The sequence below is a fragment of the Camponotus vicinus genome, unplaced genomic scaffold (genome assembly GCF_025532165.1).
Source record: "Camponotus vicinus isolate PSW18456_S1 unplaced genomic scaffold, iyCamVici1.0 SCAF_7, whole genome shotgun sequence".
In the NCBI taxonomy this organism is placed as follows: Eukaryota; Metazoa; Arthropoda; class Insecta; order Hymenoptera; family Formicidae; genus Camponotus; species Camponotus vicinus.
Window position 1 is genome coordinate 1,012,078 of NW_028141979.1, and position 24,189 is coordinate 1,036,266.

General features: G+C 44.1%; 1 protein-coding gene across 2 annotated transcripts in view; it reads left to right on the forward strand.

Annotated features, from left to right (window-relative positions):
• The window catches only part of LOC145974869 (zinc finger protein castor homolog 1), a 79,261-nt gene that overhangs the window by 26,109 nt on the left and 28,963 nt on the right, over nt 1-24,189 (forward strand). For both annotated transcript variants that reach the window (XM_083104939.1, XM_083104940.1), the window contains exons 2-6: nt 3,875-3,942; nt 4,748-5,196; nt 5,279-5,573; nt 20,987-21,414; nt 24,050-24,113. In XM_083104939.1, the coding sequence (XP_082961065.1) occupies nt 3,912-3,942; nt 4,748-5,196; nt 5,279-5,573; nt 20,987-21,414; nt 24,050-24,113 (1,267 nt within the window). In that variant the 5' untranslated portion in view covers nt 3,875-3,911. The remainder of the gene's footprint in view (nt 1-3,874; nt 3,943-4,747; nt 5,197-5,278; nt 5,574-20,986; nt 21,415-24,049; nt 24,114-24,189) is intronic.

Below are 24,189 nucleotides of genomic sequence, written 5' to 3' on the forward strand. Positions count from 1 at the left end.
TACGTTCGAGTGTTTGACGAACGAACGCGTTACGAAGTAACGCCGACTTTTTTGTTTCCTCTCTTTCTGGCATCGGCATCAGCGTCGAGCTATGTCGAGTGGTAGCCCGCTCTCACGGACCAGCCGCTGTCTCGTACAGTTTCATCTCGTCCCGACCCGTCCGACTCGTCCCGATTCTCGATGCTGTCTCCTTCGTGTGGGTTAATATATTGTAATTGTGCGCGATCGATCTTTCCAAGTTTGCGTTCCTCCAAGCATGTACGCGAGATGAATATCCGGAAGTGTTACATCGTAATTGCACCGAGAAACCGCGCGACTAATGTACTTTATTCAAATCTTTCAGCTTTATCTTCATTTTTATAATTCTATTTTGATTATCCGCTTGTAAAATACGTGCACAACAGAGGTGCGCATCTCGAGAGAAAAATACAAATTATGTCTAAACCGCATCCGTATTATGGGACCGCAGAAATTACGCGTGTCTTAATTACCTACGAGATGTACCGACATTTTACAGTTTCTTTTTCCGCGAGTCGATCATTGGTTTAGATTCACGAGCACCGATGCGTGACGTGTTTTCATTAGTAAACGATTTGTAAGCATTTTTGCAATTACACGAAACAAGACTTGTCAATAATATCGATCGCCAAAGACGAGAACTCGTCGAGCAATTTGTCGAGAGCTGTTTCTATAAATTGGCGATTTAATATGCCTTCTGCTACCGTTCTCGCAACATCCAGTTTTCCATTCCAGTTTGCTCGTTAGACATTGCAAAGAAGAGGCAAGAGTAGTATTTTAATTTCCAAGAGTAGCTTTCAGTTTTTTATTTTGGTATAATAACTTTAGACTTGAAATATCAACCCCCATGTATATATTTAAGCCAACATTCGAGAATTTTAAAAATTGTAGATGTTTCTTTCGAAAACGAGAGACAACGCAAACGATACGTCATAAATGAATCCTTTTTAGGGGTTGAAATTTTTATTTTACCTCATTTATACCGAATTTTTCGTTCGCGTATGGATCATTGGACCAAGAAGGGGTGGCTTGTTGGCGCAAAATTCGATCCTCAGATGACGAAAGACGGTCAGATCCCGACGAGGCCAGTGGAGATAAAGATTTTCGTTCACGGTCGATCTCTTGCGAGCCCTGCGATTCGACGATACACGTGTTTGTGCGTGTGTGTTGCGTGTGTTTATTCGTATGTGTGCAACGTGTGTACGTACACGAGAGGGTGATAATGTATTCAAGGTCCGCCCCGTGATCCACGTGGTGGGGTGAAACGGGGCGGCCCGCGCGCTATAGGTACTCTGTAACAGATGTTAATTATCCCTTCTGTATAGCCGGCGAAAAAAGGAGCTCGCGCTCGGCCGCTCGGACATATCGCGTCCCGATCGTGTACGCCGTGCATCCCCCCCGTGCTCGTCGTCGCGGGGATATATTCTCGCGGCTACGCCTAGCGCGCTCGCGCCAATCGGAGGGCGCGCTCGACTTCGACCGACCCTACTGCTGATTATTCGCACAGATCTTTCAGCTGAAATCTGTAGATCCGAGGCAGAAATAACAATGAGCGAGAGTACGTTTAGGTGGAATTTTATCGCGTGCTGTCTTCATCCCCCTCCCCCCCTACAACCCCCGTAAGAATCTTCCTCGCAACGTTGTACCAGAGTGAATCCAGAAATAATAATTGTAGGGTAAAGAAAGGATGGAATAAAATGATATAATTGCGTGTACTTTTGTGCGAATTGTGCAGAGATTTTGCAAAGCAAGGAAAATCACACGTGCTTGTATCACGATTCAGATTTGTTAAGAGTCTATTCTAGCGGTATAAAAATGGCGTTTAAATAATACGTCAGTATTTTTTAATCTTGCTTTTCTTAGTGTGACAGGCTACTCCTCATTTTATTGGCTGAAATGAATAAATTCGATTTTGTTTTGTATTAGAATATTTATGGGATGCTGAACCTAATTTTACAGAAAATTGAAAGATAATAAAGTAATGCTATTTTAAAATTACATATATTTCTTATTGGAATTTCATTCATTTCATAAAGAAAATATTAATTACTAATATTTAAAATTCTAATTAGATTCAGTATCTCTCACAAATATTTTCCTTTTGTTAAAAAAAATTGATGTTATTTGATTCATTAGTTTTTTTAAGATCACATCAACTTTTAAAACAGTTTCGAAAAATGCATATTCAAAGTCTTACAACTTTGTCATTTCTGTGAATGTTTCAATAAAACTTAAAAGACATATTTCTCAGACATCATATTTTCAGAAAATATATAAAAAAGACAAATTTTTGATCCCCTAAAGTAGATTGAGCTCTCAAGATTCAAGACTCAGTTTTGCCAAGGAAGACACATGTACATGTATCGGGATGACAGCGACTTCTCTATTGACATTGGCCGACTCAGAAACCGCGAGGGTAGCGAGTTGATCTTTCGAGGACCGGTTGGTCTGAATGGCGCGGCCTGTCAATGCGCAATACAATTTGCGCTTGATCGAGGAGGCAGTAGAAAGCCCTCGTACATCAACCGCGATCGGCGCGACAGGTTGAAATTATCGGCGCGTGTCACCGATTCGAGAACTCCGGCATGACTCCTTGATTTTACTGTTAATTATTTGCGATTCGGCTCTCATTAACCCGTCGTGATTGGTAATTATCGTTGGATCTCGGCACCACATGACAGGCGAATATCGTCATGCGCGCTTCGGCGATTTCGGTTCACGAGAGAAATTTCATCGTCGAGCAGAAGGGGGAGGAAAGGAGGGTCATTTCTCTCGCGTAAAGCGACAACAATGAAGCGCGACATTAATAAGAGACCGTGCGTTATGGTGAAGGGCTACTCATCGGTCGCTCATCGCGACGCATTCCCGAAGGATACGGTCCGGGATCGAATCAAATCCCGCACGCCGAGAAAGGCAAACGGCCATGCGAGTCGGCGCGACTCGTAGGCGATCGTTGCGATGACGATGACGATGACGATGACGATGACGACGAACGAGCGGGCGGCAGAAGCGGTGAAGAAGTCATTTTCCAACGGATTGAAATTCCATTCCGCCGATTCTCATTGCGGGAGAACCGAACCCGAGAGAGCCATGAAATGACAGTTAGTGCGGGTATAACCCCGTCGAGATAAACCCTTTCGATTGGCCGGACGTTAATGCTTATCATGTCGCGCGTCCTTTTATTGTTGCTTTCTCATTTCGGATTTTTTCCCCTCCTCGTCTCGGCGGCTTCTCTCTCCTTTCTTTTCTCCCTCGAATCTTCTCTCGTGTCGCGCGCGCGTCCGCTCTCTTTCACCTTCCTGCCATTGCTGCCGCCGCGACGGCGTGTAATGGGCTTAAAGGTCTGCATTCCAATAACCGAGAAACGAATTGTCGTGCGCTCGCGCGTTATCGCGCCAGGCTGGTCGGACTAGCAGCTACCAGGGCGCTCGTATATCACCGTAGCTTTTGTTACGGCGACGTGCCTTTGTTTTCGCCTCGTTTTCGCGATTCTCTTACAACGACCGGCTCCCTCCTCCAGCCTTAACAGACCCGCAAACATCGCCGGCGAGCGTACGTTGTCGGGGAATAAACGTCGCGGACTTTATTCGAATAGAATAGGTCGATCGTATTGCGAATCCGATATCCCGAGTGAACGAATCGAGATTGACTCTTACGGCGATTGTGACTCCTTCTGACTTGGCGCTGCGTTATTTCTGATTGGATTTCCGGTGACCGTGTGTCGGAGGACAGTGCCACTCCTCGTAAGTGTGTAATTCTCGCGTGTCAGCGGAACACGTGGGAAGCGAATTGGCAGATCGTTTGATTTCAACTCAAGTTTGAAGCCTGATTGACTAACATGCGTGTTTTGTTTCAGGATGCGGTGAACAACCGGCTGGTTCGCGAGGTTCGAGATGTCCGCCGTAACCAGCCCGTATGGCCCCGGTAAGATGCTCCTCAATTTCAATTGTCAAATATTAAAAGATTTATTCCGTACAAAATTCAACAGATTGATTTGTATCAGCCTTAAACTTGACTCTCACAAAATCATTAAAATGTCAGAATTCTTCCCACGTAAGATTCATATCCGAAAGATGTCCAGAGCGTATTCCAAAGAATTTTTGGGACGAAGAATGTCCTCAGGATGTCCTCTGAACGTCTCTTAGATATACATGCTGCGTGGGTTAGTAACATATTAATAATAGTTCAGGGATTGCAGAAACTTGCAAACATCTCTGATTCATCTATGGAATAAATAAACGTCTGTCTCCACAATTGCGCGAAGAATTCGTCCTACGCGATTCCGAACGATCATTTAAAGTGAAAGTAACTCGCGATCGCGAGCTGCGAGAACGCGAATCGCGCCGTTAATTTTACAAAACTATATGGCGCATATATAAGCACGGTCGTACCTAGAACGTACGCTTAGCGTTTGAGTTCGCGGGATTATAATTGATGCTAAAAATTAATATCTATTAACTGTGATATGAGAAATACGCCATCGCGCTTTGAAACGCCGCGGTATGGAATTAGTGACTATCGTCGTCTTACCTTTGCGATGCAAAATACCGAGGCATTGCTCGTCCAAATCGTTTCTATTCTCATTCGGCATTTCTGACTCGTTTGAGAAGCTACAGGTCCGGGATGGCAAAAAAATGAGACAAAGCAGCTCGAGTCTTGCGCACGTGTCATTAATAAATCGATAAGATTAGCGCCTAATCAGATGGAATAAATTTCGTTTTTTCATCAGCGGAGATGCTTTCTGATTCGGTCTACAACTACGCGACGACCCGACGGGGTGCCGCCGATCAGGACAGCGACTCCCAGTACGAGGCGCAGGCTCAGTTGCAGATCACTAGCAGCATCCAGAGCAAACCGCGAAACAAACGGAAGAACTTCAAGCCCATAAGCAGCCGGATGGCGGAGGTATCGGACGAGTCCGACAAGGACGATGACGAGCCGGAGGTCGTCGAGGAGAGTTCCAGCGAAATCCTCGAGTACGAGAGGAAGACGATGCTGCTGCCGGCCGAGGATAGATCGAAGCAGAGGCTAAACAATAACGAGGTCAGCCCGATGGATCTCTCGGTCACCACGAGACCGCCGTCCTCCGAGGCCGATGACGATAGCGCGGACTCTCTCAGGCACAAGTTCATCCTTGAGCAACTGAGATCGCGGAAGTTGTACTCGCCTGGTACAGAAGTAAGTGCCATTCATTAATCCTTAGCTTCCGGTAATTATCTAAATATTTGCTATCTTGTAAATATATAATTGCAATTTTCAGGCGAGGAGTCCAAATTCCGATTCGTCGGAAAGAAGTGGGAGCGGCGTCCTGGATGCAGAGTCATCTCGTCTGGACGATCAGGACACGCAGTTTGAAGATGAGCGGGGCAACGAGGCCGACGGCGAGATCGAGATCGAAGAACGGAAACCCTTCGAAGGCATGAGAGAGTACGCGGAGTCGACGATGCAGGAACTTTTGGCGATCTATGGGCTGGCAGGAGGCGAATTGGCAAAGTCGGTCAGCAGGCAACTGCCGCCCACGTTTCTCAACCCGAGTGTTGGTCAGCAGACTCAAGGTAAGTGCATTCGAAAATTCGATTATCGATGATTTAAAACAAATTGGTATGATTCGTAAAATTTCGGTATAAAGTCAGAAGTTGATTAGTTTTTGGGATTGAATATTTTTGAATGATTATTTCAAGGATCGTTGAAACAATTAAAGTCGCGATTTCGAATAGAGCCGTCCAAGCCATTTCGTCGAATATGACAATTGTAACCGCCCGCATTATCACCCGACAAAGTCGTTAGACAAATTGGAATACGCGGATTGGTTGGCATTGTATGCGAGGTTGGCGCAAGATTGATCGTTGGCTACGCGACTGGTTGACGTTCGCGATCCGGCTTGGCCGGAGATCAATCCCGTATCTCGTTTCTCGCTCGAGAATTATTGATCGACGAAATTTCGACTTGATCGCATGTGCCTCGCTTTCCGCAAAATCGCATCGATGAATTAACATCAGCGAGCATTCTGTTCTCTGACGACTCGTCGAGAGTCAGCAGCCGCGCAATTGGATGCAATATGAATTAGAAGCTGCTCTGCCGAGCAGCAGCGGTTACGTCAGCCGGCATCGCGATAAACGAATGCACTTTTCGCGATACGTCGTGCACGTCGTGGATGAGGGGGCTCGTGTTCTCGCCGGCCGCTTTCAGCCGGGACTGTACGTGCACCAGAACAGAATGTGGCACTTACATATTGCCGGTGCATCGCATATGCGCGCACGTGAATATGCGATGGCTCGAGCAAGATGGCCGACTTATAACTCATAAAGTCGGTCGGTCCCGGACTGCGCGAGCTAAGCGACCCGCGATCGATGGATGCCTTCGAGATCAGCCAGCGTCATCGTTTCCCGTTGCACGCGGCGGATCAGCGTGGGTTGACGCTCTCGAGAATTCCCTGCGGTCAGGAATTCTCGATTCGCTTTAACTCGCGCGATTTATTTACAAAATGTCAAAAACGGCTCTTCAAACGTACCTCAGAATTTTGCAGATTAATTTGTTCAATTTGAATAATTTTAATCTTTCATGATTTTGATGATTTTTCTAGCAACAAACGATCCACGCAAACTATTATTTCGAATGGCATATTGCAGTATTATAAAAATGCGACATATCTAATTAAAATATGACAGGTGATGTATTGTGATATTATAAGACTATGTGATATTTGGTTAAAATATAATACGACAAGGATCGAAGCGAAGAGTGTCCCGCTCCTTGTCATCCGCTTTGCTTCTCACCGCAAGCGCTTTGCGTCTCCCTCAACTGGTCGCCACCTACGTGCAGGTGACGAGAAACAAAAGCCGACTTGTTGCGGCACGACGTGATCGTTGCGATTGATACAAAAAAAAATCACGCGTAATTTATCATGTAAAAGAGCTTGAAGCGGTAACTCGCGGTAACGCGTCTTGACAATGACACGGTTAGAAACGACGACGACAAAAAATGGAAAGATGGCACTTCTTAAACGAGCGTCACTCGTCTCTGATGTGAACCTCGCCTCGAATAAATATCTTACATATTTGTCTCTTCCACTAAAGATACATTATCGTTTCGCGTTCATCTCCAAGAGAGTTATTATGTATATCCCTTATTGGTATATCTAACATCTGGAATCAGCTAAAAGTCAATTTATATGCTCGTGACCTATATAGTCTTCGCTTTTAAACATTTGTTAGGAGCGACTGTCGGATCAATCGCGTTGGACATTCCGTCCAACTTAATCGCTCCATTTCACGGCGCCGCGATATTAAAGCGAGGCATCGAAGGCATAGAAAAGATGTATCCCAGTGTCATACAATCGCTGCGCGAGGGGGGTAGGGAGAGGTGATAATCTGGGCGCGAAGAAAAGCAGAAAAGTCTCATCTATGCGCGCGGGTGAAAGAGAGACGGCGACTTTGGAAGGAGGGGAGGTCTGATGAGGGATCTCGAGGAGGAGAGAGGGAAGATACCGCGGTGCCTCCGTGAACCCATTAATCATTCCGCCCGGATAAAAGGCAGCAAGGATGAAAAGAGAAGACGGACAGTCGGACGGACAGCGGGCAGGCACGCAGCAGAAGGAACGGATAGAAAGGAGACGCGATCTTTCCTCTTTCTCCCGAGAGAAGAGCAGCTTCCTTCTCTGCGCGAGAGGAGCGCGCAGGATCATTTTTTATTTTTGTCCTTTTCGAAATTCGTCGGACGCCTGACCCATTGTCAGGGGGAGCCCGCGGAGACTTTCGAGAGACAGGCCCCCTCTCGTGGGCCCCCGGGCACCGGTCGCACCGGGCCAGATTCATTAACTGATAACGCGATTCTCCCGGCTCGATTGCGTTTTTTAACGATATCCGTCCGCGGCATCGCCTCGGAAGAATGATCGTCGAATGCCACCCGTCGGGCGAGAAAATCCGCTCCGTCTTCGAAATCGGCTCGAGCCAACGATCGACGGAGATATCTTTTTTTTCTCTTTATATATATATATATATGTATGTATATAGATCGTCGTTCAATTTAGCGAGGCTTTAAAAGTAATGGATATTGTACCGGATGATTATCTACTCGAGGAGATACACACGTGTCTGGCCGAAAGGAAACAAGAATTATTAGAAACTCGAAACTTCCTTTATTTAGTTGTTTTTGGATCCTCATCGTCACGCGCTGCAAACCTCGGTGACAGATACACGCGCGTGTGTCTCTTTGAAAAGCCTTTGAACAAAAAGTTGTCGTTTCAAAAAGCGAGGCTTCTCCTCGGAAGGAACGGCCGCTGCGAACCCTTCGTTAAGAAACCGAATTCAAAAAGCCAGCCAACTCGACCGCTATTCAACGAATCTGTCGTATCTGCTGGTCGGGTTTAATTCGAGACGCGCTGGTAGCGAGAGGAAAGAAACGAGGAATCGCTGATATTGAGGAAGAGCGGGGGGAAAACCAACGGAAGGAAGAAAGGAGAAAGAGTTCAGATCAGTCTGGTTACGAGCTTTTATCTCGCTTGAGCACGTATGAGTTGGGGTACGATGGTTCCGAAAACGAATCGTCGCGAGATCGAAATCGGAGCTTCCTCCTTGAGCGGGGACAAAGAAGCCCAGCAGCTCCATGCTTGATGAGAGACGTTGAAAGATTTCAGGTATTCAGTCGCTGAATTCGTGATGTCTTTCGATGAGTTTTACACGAATGAAAAACTGGATAAGAATTCAAGATGGCAAATGGGGCATTGCCATTTTTCAAATAGCTTCCACTCTAACAGAAAAACAGCTTCTACTCTACGATCTTTTAAGCTGCGATTCCCATGTTTATTCATATTTTCACGAGAACACGTGAAATATATATCTCGCACTCGAGACGAGAAAATATCCCTTGCCGCGTAGGACGGAGAAGAAGAGGAGGACGCGGAGAAAGACGGACGGATCTTGCGAGACGTTGATCGGCGCTGGATTCCCTCGGTACCAAGAGATCGTGAAACGTTTTATGAAAGCTTTTATGAAAGGCTTTACGAGGCACGGACCGAACTGGGGCCCCGGGTTCTCGCTTCTGCTACACACGTGCTGCCACGACGACGAGGAGGCCCCCCTCTTTTCCCCCTGGAACCCCGCGGGGCCCTACATGCGCTCACGTCCTTCCTCCTCTTTGTCTTTCCCTCTTCGCGCGAACAAGCCACGGTTTTCTCTATCGATCCTCGAAAGTGCCTCGTTTTTCATCACGATCGTCATATCCGTTGATACTTTGCTCGTCGATCGCGTCCTTCTCGTTTTTTTTCCTCTCTCGTTTTTTTCTCGTACGCTTTATTCTTCTCGGACGTACTTCATGCACAGTATTTTCCTCGATTGAGACTTTTTCGCGATAGCAAGCCTGTGTTAGATTAGCGTTTCGCGCGAGAGCGGAATGCCGACGTTATTTGCATAAGAGAAACCGAGCGATTCCCCATCTTGAATTTTCTCATTTAATTCAATTTCTTCAAAGAGCTTTTTGCTGCTGCTGTTTGTACGATCGTCGCTCGCGCCGCGTTGACGTCCGCTTCCGGGTCAATTGGATCTCCTCGAGTTTTTTGTTCTCCAATTAAGTTCTGAGTCAGAGAGCGGCGATGAAGGAGAGGAATGGCAAAGTTTTATCGACGTTGGACACGGTACAGTCTTTGCAGTAGCGCGTCTCTGCGACGATTCCCTACGTAGCTCTCGAATTTTGCCTATTTCTTTTTTCTTTTTTTTTTCTCATCGATCACCGCGATTGAAATCGTTGACGAGCTTGTCTGCGTCATGAGTCGATTATTTGCAAAGATTCAGAATTTTTCTCCGCGGTTATAAATTGACGTATCAATGAACTTTAACACGGAGGCCTCGACAAGCAGAAAAGCATAGAACGGTAATCAAGTTAAGTCGTCGAGTATGAGCTATTATTATCCATAAGAGCGAACGTTTTTTTTTTGCGAAATCATCGCGGATTACCGTCCATGAAGCATCGTGAAAGATTAATATCATGGAATTTCCGTATATCATAAGATTTAAAAGAGCAACTTGACAAAGTCCGACAAATTTTTCAGATTTAAGAAAAGCCGATCTAAAATTGAAAACGAAATTTACAATTTGATTCGTTCGCGAAATTAATATCGAGATGGAACGGAGGATAAAAAGGAAGAAAAAAGTGGACCGAGATATTACATCTCCCGTGAAATCCTCTCCCATTCCCGTTCATTCTCCCCGCGAGCGTTCTCCTTACTCCTTTTCCTCGCGGCATCTTGTTTATTTTGCCCGTCAGCTCGCTGACACTTGGACATTCGTTTAAATTTAGAATTCAATAGGTTCCTTTTACCGACCGTACTTTCGTGCCTTAACGGATTCCCCGCTCGACGAAGATTATTTGTTTAATTCCAGCTCTACGTCGATCTCTCGCCGTTTCCCGCGATTCTCGTCCTCGTCCAATGACTGTCAACCCGGAACTCGCTTCTCCTCCTCCTTGTCCCATTGCCATTTAACTATCTCGAGTGCGTTCTTATTTTCTTTCTACGGCCTCTCCGAATAAACCGATGAGAAACACCGTACGGCCTCGTGCTTTTCAACGGTACCTTAATTATCATTCTCTTATCTCTTTGATTCTTAATAAAGAATTATCTAACATTATGACAGTCTTTCGATCGTAAGTGCGCGTGGAACGTATAATAAAGTGGTTCTGTTTTGAGATGTTTCATCAAACGGAAGACAAGTCTGTCAGGATACAGGCGGAGATCAAGTATACGTATAGTTAGGCAATTTAGTTTTAAATTTTAAATTGGTTTTAAATTAAAAGACATGTGATGTATCGACAATATTGCGTGAAATACCGTAAAAGCCATTTCGTTTAGTATATGTAATAATTGTTTAATTATTCCCAATATCTTTTCCGGCAAAAAATTCTGCGAGATTCTAGATTTGATAAATTTTTGCAATTTTCTCGATGACTGGCCAACTTTTAGCCGATATGTTTCCCTTTTTTTTCGATGTATACTTGTCACTTTTCTCGACACGCGCGACCCAACACGAGGAATATCGCGAAGTAAGTGCACCGATCGCTTTATTACTTTATTTCCTCCGTGCATCCACACTCACGTCGCGCTGGCGAGGTGCGAGTTTTACGATCGTCCCCTTTTGTACCCGTCCTCGCCGACGCAAACGCCGGCGACAAGTAGTTCTCATCGAGTCAATGGATCGAGATCCGGCGGACACTCGGTCGTCTCACCGCATCCTCGATAATTTTCTTTTTACGAGTACCGGTTTCGCGTATCCGCAAGATTAGCCTCAGTCATGTCCGAGCTCGAGAGAAATTCCGTACTCGTGAAAACTACTTTTCACTCGCGACTGACGATTTCAAACGTTGTATTCGCATTTTGATGAAAAAAGATTGCGTCTTTAATGTGATTGATACAAGTAGACATTATCTAGAAAATTACGTACTTTGAAATATATAATTGTCGCGAGCAAGATTTTTGACGGGTAATCGAGCCGCTTATTAGAAATAAGCGCGACTGGTTTTTCTCAAGATTTCTCCGAGATTAGTCGATTAGTGCGTCGAGATTAAGGTTGCCTTCCCGCGGATGACGAGAAGATTTCTATTTCGCCCCTTCGTTCGCGGCGCTTCTTTATTCTCCTCACTCGCGGTGTCGATAATCGAATGAAAAAGGTGACCTTCCATTAGCATTTCCACGGAGACTTTGTAGGCTCGATTAATTTTTCAAACGTTCCCACCTCCGTCGATACGTACGCTGAGATAGGCAGAACCAGCGAGAGGTGCGCCGTGGCCGAGAAGGCCCATTAGGCCTCACGGGCGCTGAAGCCCCGTGGGCCCCTTGTCAGTCTCCGAAAACCAGAAAGTCAGCTTGTCAAATTAATCACGGATGACCAATCCATCAGGAGGCATTCCTAGCCGAGGAGGATCTTCGTTGTCGTCGTCGTGACTCTGTCATGTTTTTCTTCTTCTTTTCTTCTTCTTCTTTTTTTACTCTAGCTATCTCGCGGTGTTGGCCTCTTTACCAACTGACTTGATAAACTCTTGAATTGTTCCAAGTTTTGTGATTAGTAAATTAGTAAAAATTGACATTGATTAGGGAAGGATAAGTGATGAGAAAACTCGGAGACAAGAGATCATGGATAGATCATATAGATTACACCCTTTATACTCTTCTGTTGCTCTGATTTCGAGGTATATCTTGAAGTACTTTGAAAAGATGGTGCGATGGACAAACGAGAAAATAAGAACGGGCCGTCTTGTGGGAGTGCGGATACCCGAAAACACATGGCCGGTACAGTCGAGGAAAGAAGTGTAATCTACTTTGCGAAATTTCTTTCGAATGCACAATTTCCCTCTTTATTCTCGTTCGATTATTTCGTCGCGCATTTGGCAATCGTGCAAAAGTTTGCCGTGTGCCGTTGCCAAGTATTTATTACTGTCAATTGCCAAATTAACGGCTCACGAGTCGACTTTAGAATCGATCGTCGCGGCAAACGAGATTGAAACGAAAACATAGTGGATCGTTTATATTTAAATCAATGTCTCGTGTTCAGCATAGTCATCGCGTTGTCTCTAATAGCCTCAAATCATCGTCATCGATTGCGCTCTGATTTATTTCAATATGATTATTTATTGTCGGTTTTCTTGAAAATTCGGTTACGTAAGATAATATTTATTTCCGACATTAATATTTATAGTAGAGAAATTTTCTCGGCGATGAACAACAAATGTATAAATGTTGAGAGTGAAATATTGCCGACTTTCATGAAGAACTCGTTCGCGTAGAGAGAGAAATTGCGTTGCTCGAGGGCGACATTGCCAAATAAAGGGTTAAGGACCATGCCGAAACTCGGGAGTCTTTTATCCGGGCCCGATGCGTCGGATGATGCAGGGGAGAGAAAAGACTCGCGAAAACCAGTTTGTTCAACCTAATACGGTGCCTGTGGCATCGGTGGTCTTAATGAACTTCCACTTCTCTCTCTTTCTCCATCGTTCTCTCGCTCACGCTCGTCTTTTCCTTTTCGCTCTCTCGGATCCATCGGCTCAAAAACTGCGGATTTTCCGAGACGAATATCCCTTATCGAATGGTGTTAGAAGCGCAAGAGATGAATCGGGAAGGGTCGGGTAACTATTAAAGAAGTATCAGTTAAATACAACGGATGACACGTCCTACCTTGCATCGGGAGATATGATTGCGATTGGGAGGAGAATCCTTGCTCGGCGAGAGTCTTTCTCATGTGCAAATACAGCGGAGAGCGTTACCGACAGCTCTCGGATCTGTGCATGCTTTATGAAAACATTTCTCGCGGAGAACTTGCTCGGTGTTCGGGAAAGGGGGGAGGAAGATGAGAGACAAGAGAGAGAGAGAGAGAGAGAGAGAGAGAGAAGCTCGCGCAGGAGGCATTAAAACTGGCCTAATCTTAATATTCAAATTCTGCGGCAAAACCACGGTCAAGGGACGGAGAAAGCACAAGCGAGGGAAGGCGACAAGGACGGAACTGAGAGAGATGGGTAGGAACGAAAAGAGGAGAGAATGGCCTCGCATAACCGATTCTCGAACTCATAAATTTTAAATTATGTCAAGCAAAAAGAAAGCACGCGCGATAGTACCCGACCTCGGATAAAATAAGAGGAACGCGCGGGGGCACTTCTTTTTCCTCGTTGCAGCCCTTGGTGGCTCCAGAAAAAGACAGATAGACACACCAACCGACTAAGTCGTGGACGCGAATAAAGACTAATATTTCAGAGAAATTATTTTTAATTATATTATTTTAGAACATATTTATTAATTACTAATATTTATCAATTATTTTATCTGTAATTAGTGAAATCTAAATATGCTCTTCTACATTTTTTATTTCATTTTTCCTGCTTTTTATATTTTTAAAAATAATTTAGAGAGATATTGATATATAAGAAATATATAATTAATATATAAAAACAAATTAAAGAATGAAATATATTATTTTAAATATAATATCAATTTTTTTTAAAAAAGTGATTGTACCATGATTCTGCTGACGATATTATTATTAATTCCGGTTGATTTGGATATGTGTTGGGCAATCGGAGAAGATATTTTCCCCTCGTCTCATTCGTTCAAACAAGAGAGAAAATCGTAAAACTCGCAGCCTTGGCAAAAACGGCGAGACTAAAGGCCACTGTCAGGGAATTATTAGGGTTTCTACGTCGTAAGGCCCCGCTGGCAGACGGCTAGCCGTCGGCGGAGAGGTGGAGGGGAAGGCTCATTGCCTCGACACGTTTTCCATACGCGAAACCGCTTTATGGGGCTCGCTACGAAATTTCAGGGGGCCCCATTACCGTGCGTCGGGAGGGGCCCCGTCGAGTCGAATTTCCGGCATTAATTCGACATTATGCGATATTCAAATCTGTTCCGTGGAATTTTTTCAGGCTAACGAGATTCTACCCCGCTCCCCCTCCCCTCCACCCCTCGGTGCTTGCCCTTTCTCGGACCCAAGCTCTCGTTCCCCTCTCGATGCGCGAGTTTTCGAGCTCGCTCCATTATAGAAAATTGCGGAATATGCCAGAGTCCCATTTTCTTCTTATTGTCATGATAATTTTGCGCTGCCCCTGTCTCCTTCCCCCTTGCCCTGTTTCTGTCATCCTACACGCGACAAAGCGCACCTTTGCGATCGATACCAATTATTGTCATTCATTCATTCTACTTGTTTAGTAGAGATTCACACTCGTGCAGACGGAACGCGAATATGAACTCTGGCTTATACGAGACAATCGAATCTTCGCACTCTTCTCCTCGTCTCGCAGGTCGACCCTCGGTTGGATCGGGCGCGAATCAACAGCGATCGGACGACGGAGGTTGATCGCGCGCTCGCGCGCAAGGACCGCCGGGTAGCGCGCGCGGCGCTCCTTTGTTCGCGGCCAGTTTCATTTTTCGAGTATGGAGGATAATTAATCTTGGGTGGGCATAAAAGGGTTTTCGGGTTCGGCCACGAGAAAAAATGAGCGCAGCCCGGGCGCAGTTCGTGGCCGCGGCCAGTTGTTCGCTGGCCCCTTTTTTCTTCCTCCCCCTTCCTCGCGTCCCCCTTCCCTCGGGCCCCTACAACTTCCCCCTCTCCCCCGTCTCTGCCCCCGCGCTTATTTCTCCCTTCGTTCCTATCTCAACATTTCTCTCCCCCTCTTTCTTTCTCTCCCGATCTCTTTTCCCTTCCGCTCTTTTCTTTCTCGTTTATCCATTTAACCGCCTCCCACGCATAACGCCGCGGGATTCTAAACTGCCATTTCGTGTTTTCGACTCTAACCCCCCCCCCCCGCCCATCCCTCTAATATCTAATGTATAACGACTACCCCTGTTCTCTCTTTGCCTCTTGCTCCGTTCTTTTTTCCGGAATTTGAGTCAATAAAAAATCGCTTGGAACAAAGAAACGAACGGCCGCCAATTTCTCACCGGATAATGCCCGGGCCCATCGGCCCCGGGGAGAAGGCTAATCACGGTTGGGCATCTCGACTTCTGTTAGGTGTTAAAAATGAACCCCGCGGGGCCCTGAGTTCTTTATCTCGCGGTCGGGCCCGCGCAGCTCCCTCGAGATCCGAGCGCGCCTCGAGACGTTAAATATTAAAATTTGGAAACGTTATACCCGACTATATCCATCTAAGATTCCCGCTTTCGAGGGAGCGCAAAGGCAGTTGTGATAAAAAAATGTCAGAAGAAACGTCGGTGCGCATCAATCCTGTTTCTGCAACGAGGCGGTTGGTCATAAATCTGACGTAAATGCGTTTACTCGTTACTCGTTTCGCGTTGTAAACACTGTTTTAATCTTACGGATCGCACATGTTAAATCTTTGCTTTACTCTTTATTAATTCCTTCTAACTTTAATAATTTTGAAATAATTGTGATGTTATATTAATTACTCTTATATATCAATAAAGGCTCAGAAGAAATTAACTGATTGTGAGACACATGAAACAAATCTACACGATCAAAAAAATCGTTTGCCATTAAACATACTCGATTTAGGGGCTTAAACATATCACAGAGGGTTCCTCGTGAAAAATTAAATTTATATGCAATATCAATTATGAGATGAACCGATGGGAAATGGGATTTATCACGGGGATTTCGCGCAAAATTGGCTCTCCTTTATCGGGGTAGGTACATCGAGGCTGTTTGGCATGTTGGGTGTTATCCGTTACTCGACGATTGGGAATCCCCGACAGTCGTTGCGGACGTACACAGACGGCTCGCTTCCGTTGACAATTCCGGGTTGGACGAGCCCAACCACGTATGCAGTCAGGCACGCGTAACGCGAGGCTTTTGAACGCGCGCGTGTTTCGTTACACGACGACGAAGCGCTCGAAATTCGATTCTGGCGAGAAACAAGAAAGCCGAAGCTGCCGGTAGGTAATCTTACTTTTGTGTTTGGAATACCGAATTTACGTAACGTACGCGGGACGCACCTCGCACGGAAGAATCGCGTTGAAAAGAACCTCACGCGTGAATTAATATGTTCTCTTTCGATTATTTTATCAATTATTTCGATTTTTTATCGGTATGATTTATTTAGAGAGATCATATCTCTATATATTTTTTATTGGGAAATTTCTATGTTATATATATTTTCTATTATATATTTTTATTATATATATTTATATATTATATGTATTTTTATTATATATATTTATTACATCTATTTCTATCATATATTTTTATTAAAAATTTCTCTTTATATATAATGGTTGGTTTAAATATATACATAATGATTTTTTTTAAATAATAAAATTATAAAAAAGTGTTTCGAATAAAAGATACTTTGTTTAAGAAGATTTATGTAATGATTTAAATAAAAATTTAAAATTTTTTTAAAACTATTATTCATGACAATTTTATTTTTTTTTCAATGAAATGTTTATTTTACAGTTTTATAAGAAACACCTTTTTGTAAGTTTATTATTTAAAAAATAACTGAATACACATATATACATTTAAATTAAAAACTCATTATATATATTTTTTTCTATAAAATTTTTTTCCGATACGTTCCTAATGTTCTCACGCGAAAATATGAGAACAACTGTGGCGGAAGAGCAAGCAGCTTTCGCAGGAAGCTACGACAACGATTACTCAGATTTCTCGACGAAAGGAGTGTCCTGTCTCGGTTTTCCTCTTTAGCGATACTAGCCGTCTTTCGCTGTATCCCTTTCGATTCTCCCCGAGTCAAAGAGGAGTTATCCGTTCACGCGGGTCGACAAGGGAGAAGGAAGTGAAAGAGGCGCACCCCCGGAGGTACGCGTAACCCCTGCGGGTCGCGGAGAGAACGGCGTTTTACCGACTATTAACTCACTTTTACCCCTGTTTCTTACCCTCGCTGTCTCTGGCTGAACGAACGCCGAAGGGAAAGGGTCCGTGGGCGCCGACGAGATAAAAACGATAGGAAAAGGTGCACGCGGAATCCCTTCGATGCGCGTTCGCGTGTATTTCTTCCCTACTCGAAACTCCTCGTTCGCGTAATCTCCCGTTTTTTTTTTTGCTTTCACCCCGCGCCATTTTCGCCCCCTTGCGATATTTCTCTTTCCGCTTTTCCTCCGGGATGGACGCGTGCAGGTAGCAGCCAGGTACCTGCGAGCGACTTCTCGAGAAGGGGCGAAAGGGAGGAAAAAAAAGATCTCTCTCTTTCTCTCTGGGGGCCACGCTCGATTTAACCCCTGAGAAAAATCGCGCGATCCCTTCGCCCGACGGAGTCGTCGCAGTTGATTTCGGGGGTTAACCGATTTCCCTGCGAAATTTGAAATTCGAGAACGCGTTTTTTCCTTACCGTTTTTTTTTCCCCTCCACTCTGATCCGAACGGCGCACCCGTTTAAAGGTTTAAGTATCTCGTAAAAATGGGCTCGAGGATACGAGACGCCCTTCTTTCTCTTTTTTTTTTTCGCGCGACTTCCGAGGTTAGAGGGTCGGATGTCAGTCGCCGTCCCTAATTTGAGTCCCGAGCGTATCCGAGTGATGTCGATTATTTTATTACTCGATATCTGTGTAAAAAATTTCTGACAAATATATATTAAATTAATGCAAAACGATCTGAAAATTTGTAATTACAGAATTGAAAGAGAGTGGAAGTCCTGAAAAGCTAGCACTTAATTTTAAAATTATATGTTAAATGACATAAATTGTATCACTTAAATCGATCTCTTTCTGCGAAAGAAATCTTTTTCTCTCCATATAATTAATTCTTTTATCGCCTTTATAAATTTTATTCTGCAAGTCTCTTTAAGCGATAGATCTATTTTTTGTGTCCGCATCAAAAAGCACGGTACCTTGTAAACGAAGAATCTTGGAAAGATGACTCTCTCAATGTAATACGTTTCTCTGCCGCGATAGTGTGTCGATGGAGCCATGACTCGCCACTATGAGACGATTTGGAGTAAAGACGAAAGAGAGAGAACTCTTTTCACAGAGGAAGAGAAACACAGAATCCCCGCGGCGCGATACCTTCTCCGGACTGGGCCTTAAAAATCGAGTCAATTTAAGGACCCGGCCCGTGAGCGAGATACAGCGAAATGCGTATATGCATGCGATCCTTCAGGAATCTCCCTCGCGAGAATGAGAATTCATTTAATACTGGAACGAGCGTCGAAACCTTTTTACGCTATTTATGACGACCCTCCTCCGCATTATGCCTTTTATTAATTATAATCCTTTATTAATCGCGAGATGCGATCCTGCATTTGGTCACGATACCCGAGAGGTACGAAAAATGTGCCTCGGCGAATCTGAAAGCAGGAAACACATCTACGACATAGACGTATGCGCAAGAAATATTTTCCCACAGTGCGCATCATTTTTTTTTTTTTATTATTCGGGGGAGTCTATATTATAGGGAGTGGATATTCTCTTCATGTTTCATCAATCGACGTAGGCCTTTCGCGTTGATGGCGAGCGAATCATCCATCGTGATACACAGGATGCTTCGTTTAACGAAAAAAAGTGATGGAAAGCGCGTAAAAGAGCGAAAGGGAGAACTTTAACCGCGAGAAACGGTGTAGGATAAACCAAGAGGAAAAAAAGAGATCCCAGGGGTTTCGTAATTTCAGTAGACATCATCGATCTAACCTTTCGGAAAAGTCCGGCGTATCCCTCCGGGGGGGTCTCGTGATCCTTCTCTCCTCTTCTCTCCTAAGGAAGGGATTTTTAAGCCCTTTCTAAAGTCTCCTTCCATTATAATTCTCTCTCGTTTCCACATTCTTCGCCTCACCTGCGATCAAGCAAACCTCTAGAAATCGCTAAACTTGGACGCTCTCAGGGTTTATTTGCGCGAATAAAACGCAGCCTATCTACCTGGTTTGGTCGGATTATATTCGTAACGTAAAAAAACACGGGAAATAACTCTTACCTAACGTACTCATCCGATTGTTTGCGCGATTAGAACTCTATTTCTTCTAACGGTCTGAGTTTTAAAATAAGAAAGTTTAAAAATTTCTTAGAAAACCGTATACTTTTTAATATTAATTATTTTTTATTTTGTACGAAATAAAGCTCGTGAGGCTATAATTATTAATGAAAAAAATTTATTAGTTGAAAGTGAAATAGGTAGATAGATAGATGGATTGAAAGAGACAGAGAGGCTGTAAATTTAAAAATATTTAGAAAACATCTTTCTCTCTCTCCCTCTGTCTCTCCCATATACAATATATAAATTATATTTTTGATTAAAATCTATCAAAAAGATGGATTAGTAATCATCAGTCTATTCGGTAGGATATTGAGTAGTATTACGAATTTTTTTATTTTTCTCTATAGAATAGAGTTCAGAGCAGATGTACCTGCCAGCAGTCGATTACGTGGCTTTTAGAATCGAAATGTCTCAATTTCACGACTCCCAACCCAAGAAAAAAACTTCCCCCGCGGTCTCTCCCTTTTACTGCCATCGCCTTGGATCAACCGCACATTCCCCGTAGAATCTCGCCGCCTATTTTCAGTATCCTCGAACCAATCCGGAAGTCTATCACCCCTCCGCAAGATTTTTTCGAAATCAAGATTGAGCGAAGCCAGTAATTGTGAGGAGTTAGTCTTGTCAGAATTTTGACAAAGATCAGATCTTCAGAATCTTTAGAAGACTGTGATGGGTAGGTTTTATAGATGGTTAGATAAATAATAATGTTCCTCTTTTTCCCGAATAATTGAAAATAATGACGAATGACAGCATAATATGTATTCTTTGATTTCATTTAACAATTCTCCTACTATTAATTAAAATAATGCATATGGAATAGCAATCTCTGCTGGCTCGCAATAATTAAAAATAATAATTCGAATTTGTAATCATGTATTGGTTCGAATTAATCGTTTCTGGCCGATAACGTGTAATTTTATAACACTTCTTATCGAGACTTGAGCATTTTTAGAGCGCGAAATTTTCGCATTCAACTCGAGACATTTAAATTTACATGAGCCTTCTTTTATCAAACAAATACGTATGGATTTCACTCGAGTTTAGTGATGAAATTCGTTCTTCGATAAACAACACGCATTCGCAAATTGTGTTTGCTTTTATCCAATTCGCTTTGAATCGTTCAGTTTGTTTCGTTGAAAACATATCCATCAGTGGGATAAGAAACTGAAGTTAATTATTGTATTTTATGACTCTCACGATATTCTGCAACTCGTTAAATCTCACCTCACCAAGACCCGGGAAGACGTCAATAATGTTGATACGTCAACGCTCAACAACAAATCGCTCTTTTTTCCTACTTCTTTCAAAGTTGATTTTAATAATACATTATGCACTTTGGATTTCTCAAGAAAGAAATCGCACATCTTTGTACAGCAAAGTCATAGTGACTTTGTGTCATTGATTACGAAACTGATGTATCTAACCAACATATTGTAAACGTTTTAGAAATATCTATCTTCTAAGATTTATCATTTTCATCTTCAAATTTAAAAATCTGCTATCATAATTTTTAAAATATTTTCAATTCGAATATAAATCGATAATCTTCTTTTGCAGGGAAGGTGAAGGTGAAGGAGGAGAAGGACGCCTCGTCGATGGCACCCGGAAGTCCTCCCACACCCCCGCATACCCCGCAAAGTCCGCAACGTGTGATTCCAACTCTCGGCAATCTCTCGCAATCCTGCCAAACGTCAAACGCAAATTCGCCAAACTTGCAGCAACAACAACAGCAGCAACAACAACCGCAACAACATCAGTCGCAGGAACAACAGCAGCAGCAGCACCATTCCTTGCACGCCATGGCTAATTCACCCCTGAATCAAATATTGGTTCAAAATCCGGCGCTGGCGCAACTGTTGCAACAAAATCCGGCGATTCTGTCGCAGAATCCACAATTGGCGCAGCTGCTGCAGCAGAATCTGCAGGTTCAGATGGGCAGCGTACTCCTTCAGAATGTGAGACGGGAAGAATCCGAAGAGTCTAGGGTAAGTAGAAGAGTTCTAATAATTATCTTATTCTAAAAGCCACCATCAAAATTAACTACACTCCAGCCAAAGTATATAGACTAAGATATGAAGGTCTGAAACAGCAATATTATTTTTACAATCTTGCATTCTAAAAAGACCATATTCTGTACCGTGACCATATTATATAGCTGCGGTATTCCAGTTATAATTCGTATGGGCGAGTCGAATGTCAGCGATTATTAAAAAATTAAGTAGCATTGAATTATCGTTTGCTATTGCATCAAAAGCGAGACAATCGCGCGAAGCTGTCCAAAAACAATACGCGATGACTCATCCGACTCAAGTCACCAAGTCGAGAACGTAAAGTTACCAACGGGGGAGCTGTGTGAGCTTAACTGTGCTAGAATAATTCAGCGCTTCCTAGAATCGTAAGCGACGAACAATCGCTTATGATACGTCGTAATAAAAGTCGATAGAGGCTTCGCCGTTTGGAGAGATCTTTCATTCGCCGATCGTACTTTCAACCTATTAATCGCGAATTATTTCTTTATATGTCCGAAAAAAAATTAAAATACTTGTTACTTTTAAAAATTCGGAGATGGATAAAAGAGCGATGAAATATTTTTTAACGCTACTTCTCGAATATCCGTCCCGATGAATAATTTGAAACTAAATTTATTATCGAAATTTATTATCGAGTGGGACGAGGAGATTTTAATACTGTAGAATTCAACGCGCGTTATCTATCCCATGCCATTATCGATGACGCGTAGAGATGCATCGCCAGGTCACCAAAGAGGAGGCCGCGCAGACGACCCGACCGGCTATGGGATCGCTGCCGTGGAATCCCATACACGGAGAATTGAAATTATTCCCCGGATTTTTGTCGTGTCGTTTACATTATTTTCGCCTTTGAATATTAATGGGCATATGCTCTCCGGCGTTATGGCACAAGAAGTAACAACGGCGTATAATACTCGAGTCTTAACGTTATTCTATTGTTTGCAAATCAGCTCTATTGTTTTCTCATATACCTCTATACTCTCTCGCGTACCCTCTTCGCCCCTCTCTCCTCCCTCCCCTCTTTCTCCCTCGCCTCCTCCTTCATCGGCGTGCCTTCCCCCTTTTCCCTTCCCCTCTTTTATCGTCGTCTTTCTTTCTCTTATCGTTACCTTCCTCCTCGTCTCTCGTCCCTCGCTCTCTCGCTTCGATTCTCTTCTTCCTCCTCGTCGTCGCTCTTCTCGCCCCACCCCTGTTTCATTCCGATCTTTTTCTCTTTCTTCGCCCTCTCTCCATCCCCCACCCCTCTCGCTCTCTTACTCGCCCCGTGCCCCGATGCATACGTTCGCATTATATACATCGCGATGCACATTATTTTCCATTTGTTTCCTCGCGTTCGCGTTTTCTTCCTGCGAATTTTTTCGCGAGCGATAAATGCATTAATTTGAGAAGCGCATACGTAAACGTGCGCTTTAATCCTTCATTGCGATCTCGTCTCCCCGGAATCGCGAAGAGATTTTTTGTTGGACGAATCCTCTCCACGTGTTGATCGCTCGATATTATTATGCACGATACGCTGCAATTCGTGATATTGGGCACGGAAGGTCGCGGATAATTATGAACGAGGAATATAAATGTTCGATTAGAGATTGCAGAATTGATGGAACGCGATGGTCACGTACGTGAGGCGAGTTCTATTAAATTCGATGGAATTAATCGATCGCGTTCCGGCGAGCGCTCGATCGCGAGGCTTCGCTTCTCGTTAGGAATGAGGTTCATAGATCGGGACAAAGAACCTTCGTCGAGCGATAATGCAACGGTGCGTCACGGCGTAATAGAATATGTTTATACGATATTTATATGCGTTATTTAAAGTAATTCGAAACTTTTTCACGATAAATTTACGCGCCGAGATAAACTTTCTTCGAGTTTCAATAATAATTCGCTGTATTTAATTCCACGAATCGATCCTCGAGTCGGAATAATTTTTTTCAAGGCGAATAGAAAATTGGATGGAGAGAGAGAAAGAGGGGGAAGGGGGAGAGGAACGGATGGACAAACGATGTTTAAACGAAGTGGCGACCGGTTCATAAATTCAACGATGTGGATCGGGACTCAGCTAAGGCTTCGGAAATCGTACGTAGCATTGGAATAATTTGAGCCTCGATAGGGCTTCCGACAAGAGTGACGTTCCTTCGCGCGACGTCTCTCCGGGAGGCGCGGCCGTCTTCTTTATTAGGTCTTCCGATTTTAATTTCGGCTTCGAACGAAATGAAAACGCGGCGATCGGGGACAAATACGTACGATACGCGCCGATAAAAGTCAGTTACGCGAAATTGAAATGCCGTGGAGGATGTGCCCCGGGGATAATTTCATTACTCGGTAGCAGTAGGGGTTAACGAAGGGTATTAAGCGGCGAGCAACGTTACGAGCGGGCCTAAGGCCATAACGCGATTAGTTCGCGGAATGGCTGGGTATTTTGCACGATAGGTTTTACGGAAACATCTCGCGTCTGCCGCGTGGGCGACGACGGGGTACCCCCTCCGCCCCCCCTTTCTCCTTCTCGCCTCGCGCGCCCATCCCCCTCTCCCCCTCGCTCGCGTACGGCCCTGAGCACGCCGGTGCATTGTACATCGTAATGTATTTCTTTTAGGTACCGCCGACAATAGCGAGCCTGACGGCGATGAAGGTGGAGGCAGCTGACCCGAAGGTTTCCGGTGAGTTACTATTTCCTCCTCGTCGACGGAATTATCGGGATCGTAATTAGATTCGAATCGAGACTGCTCGCGTTCG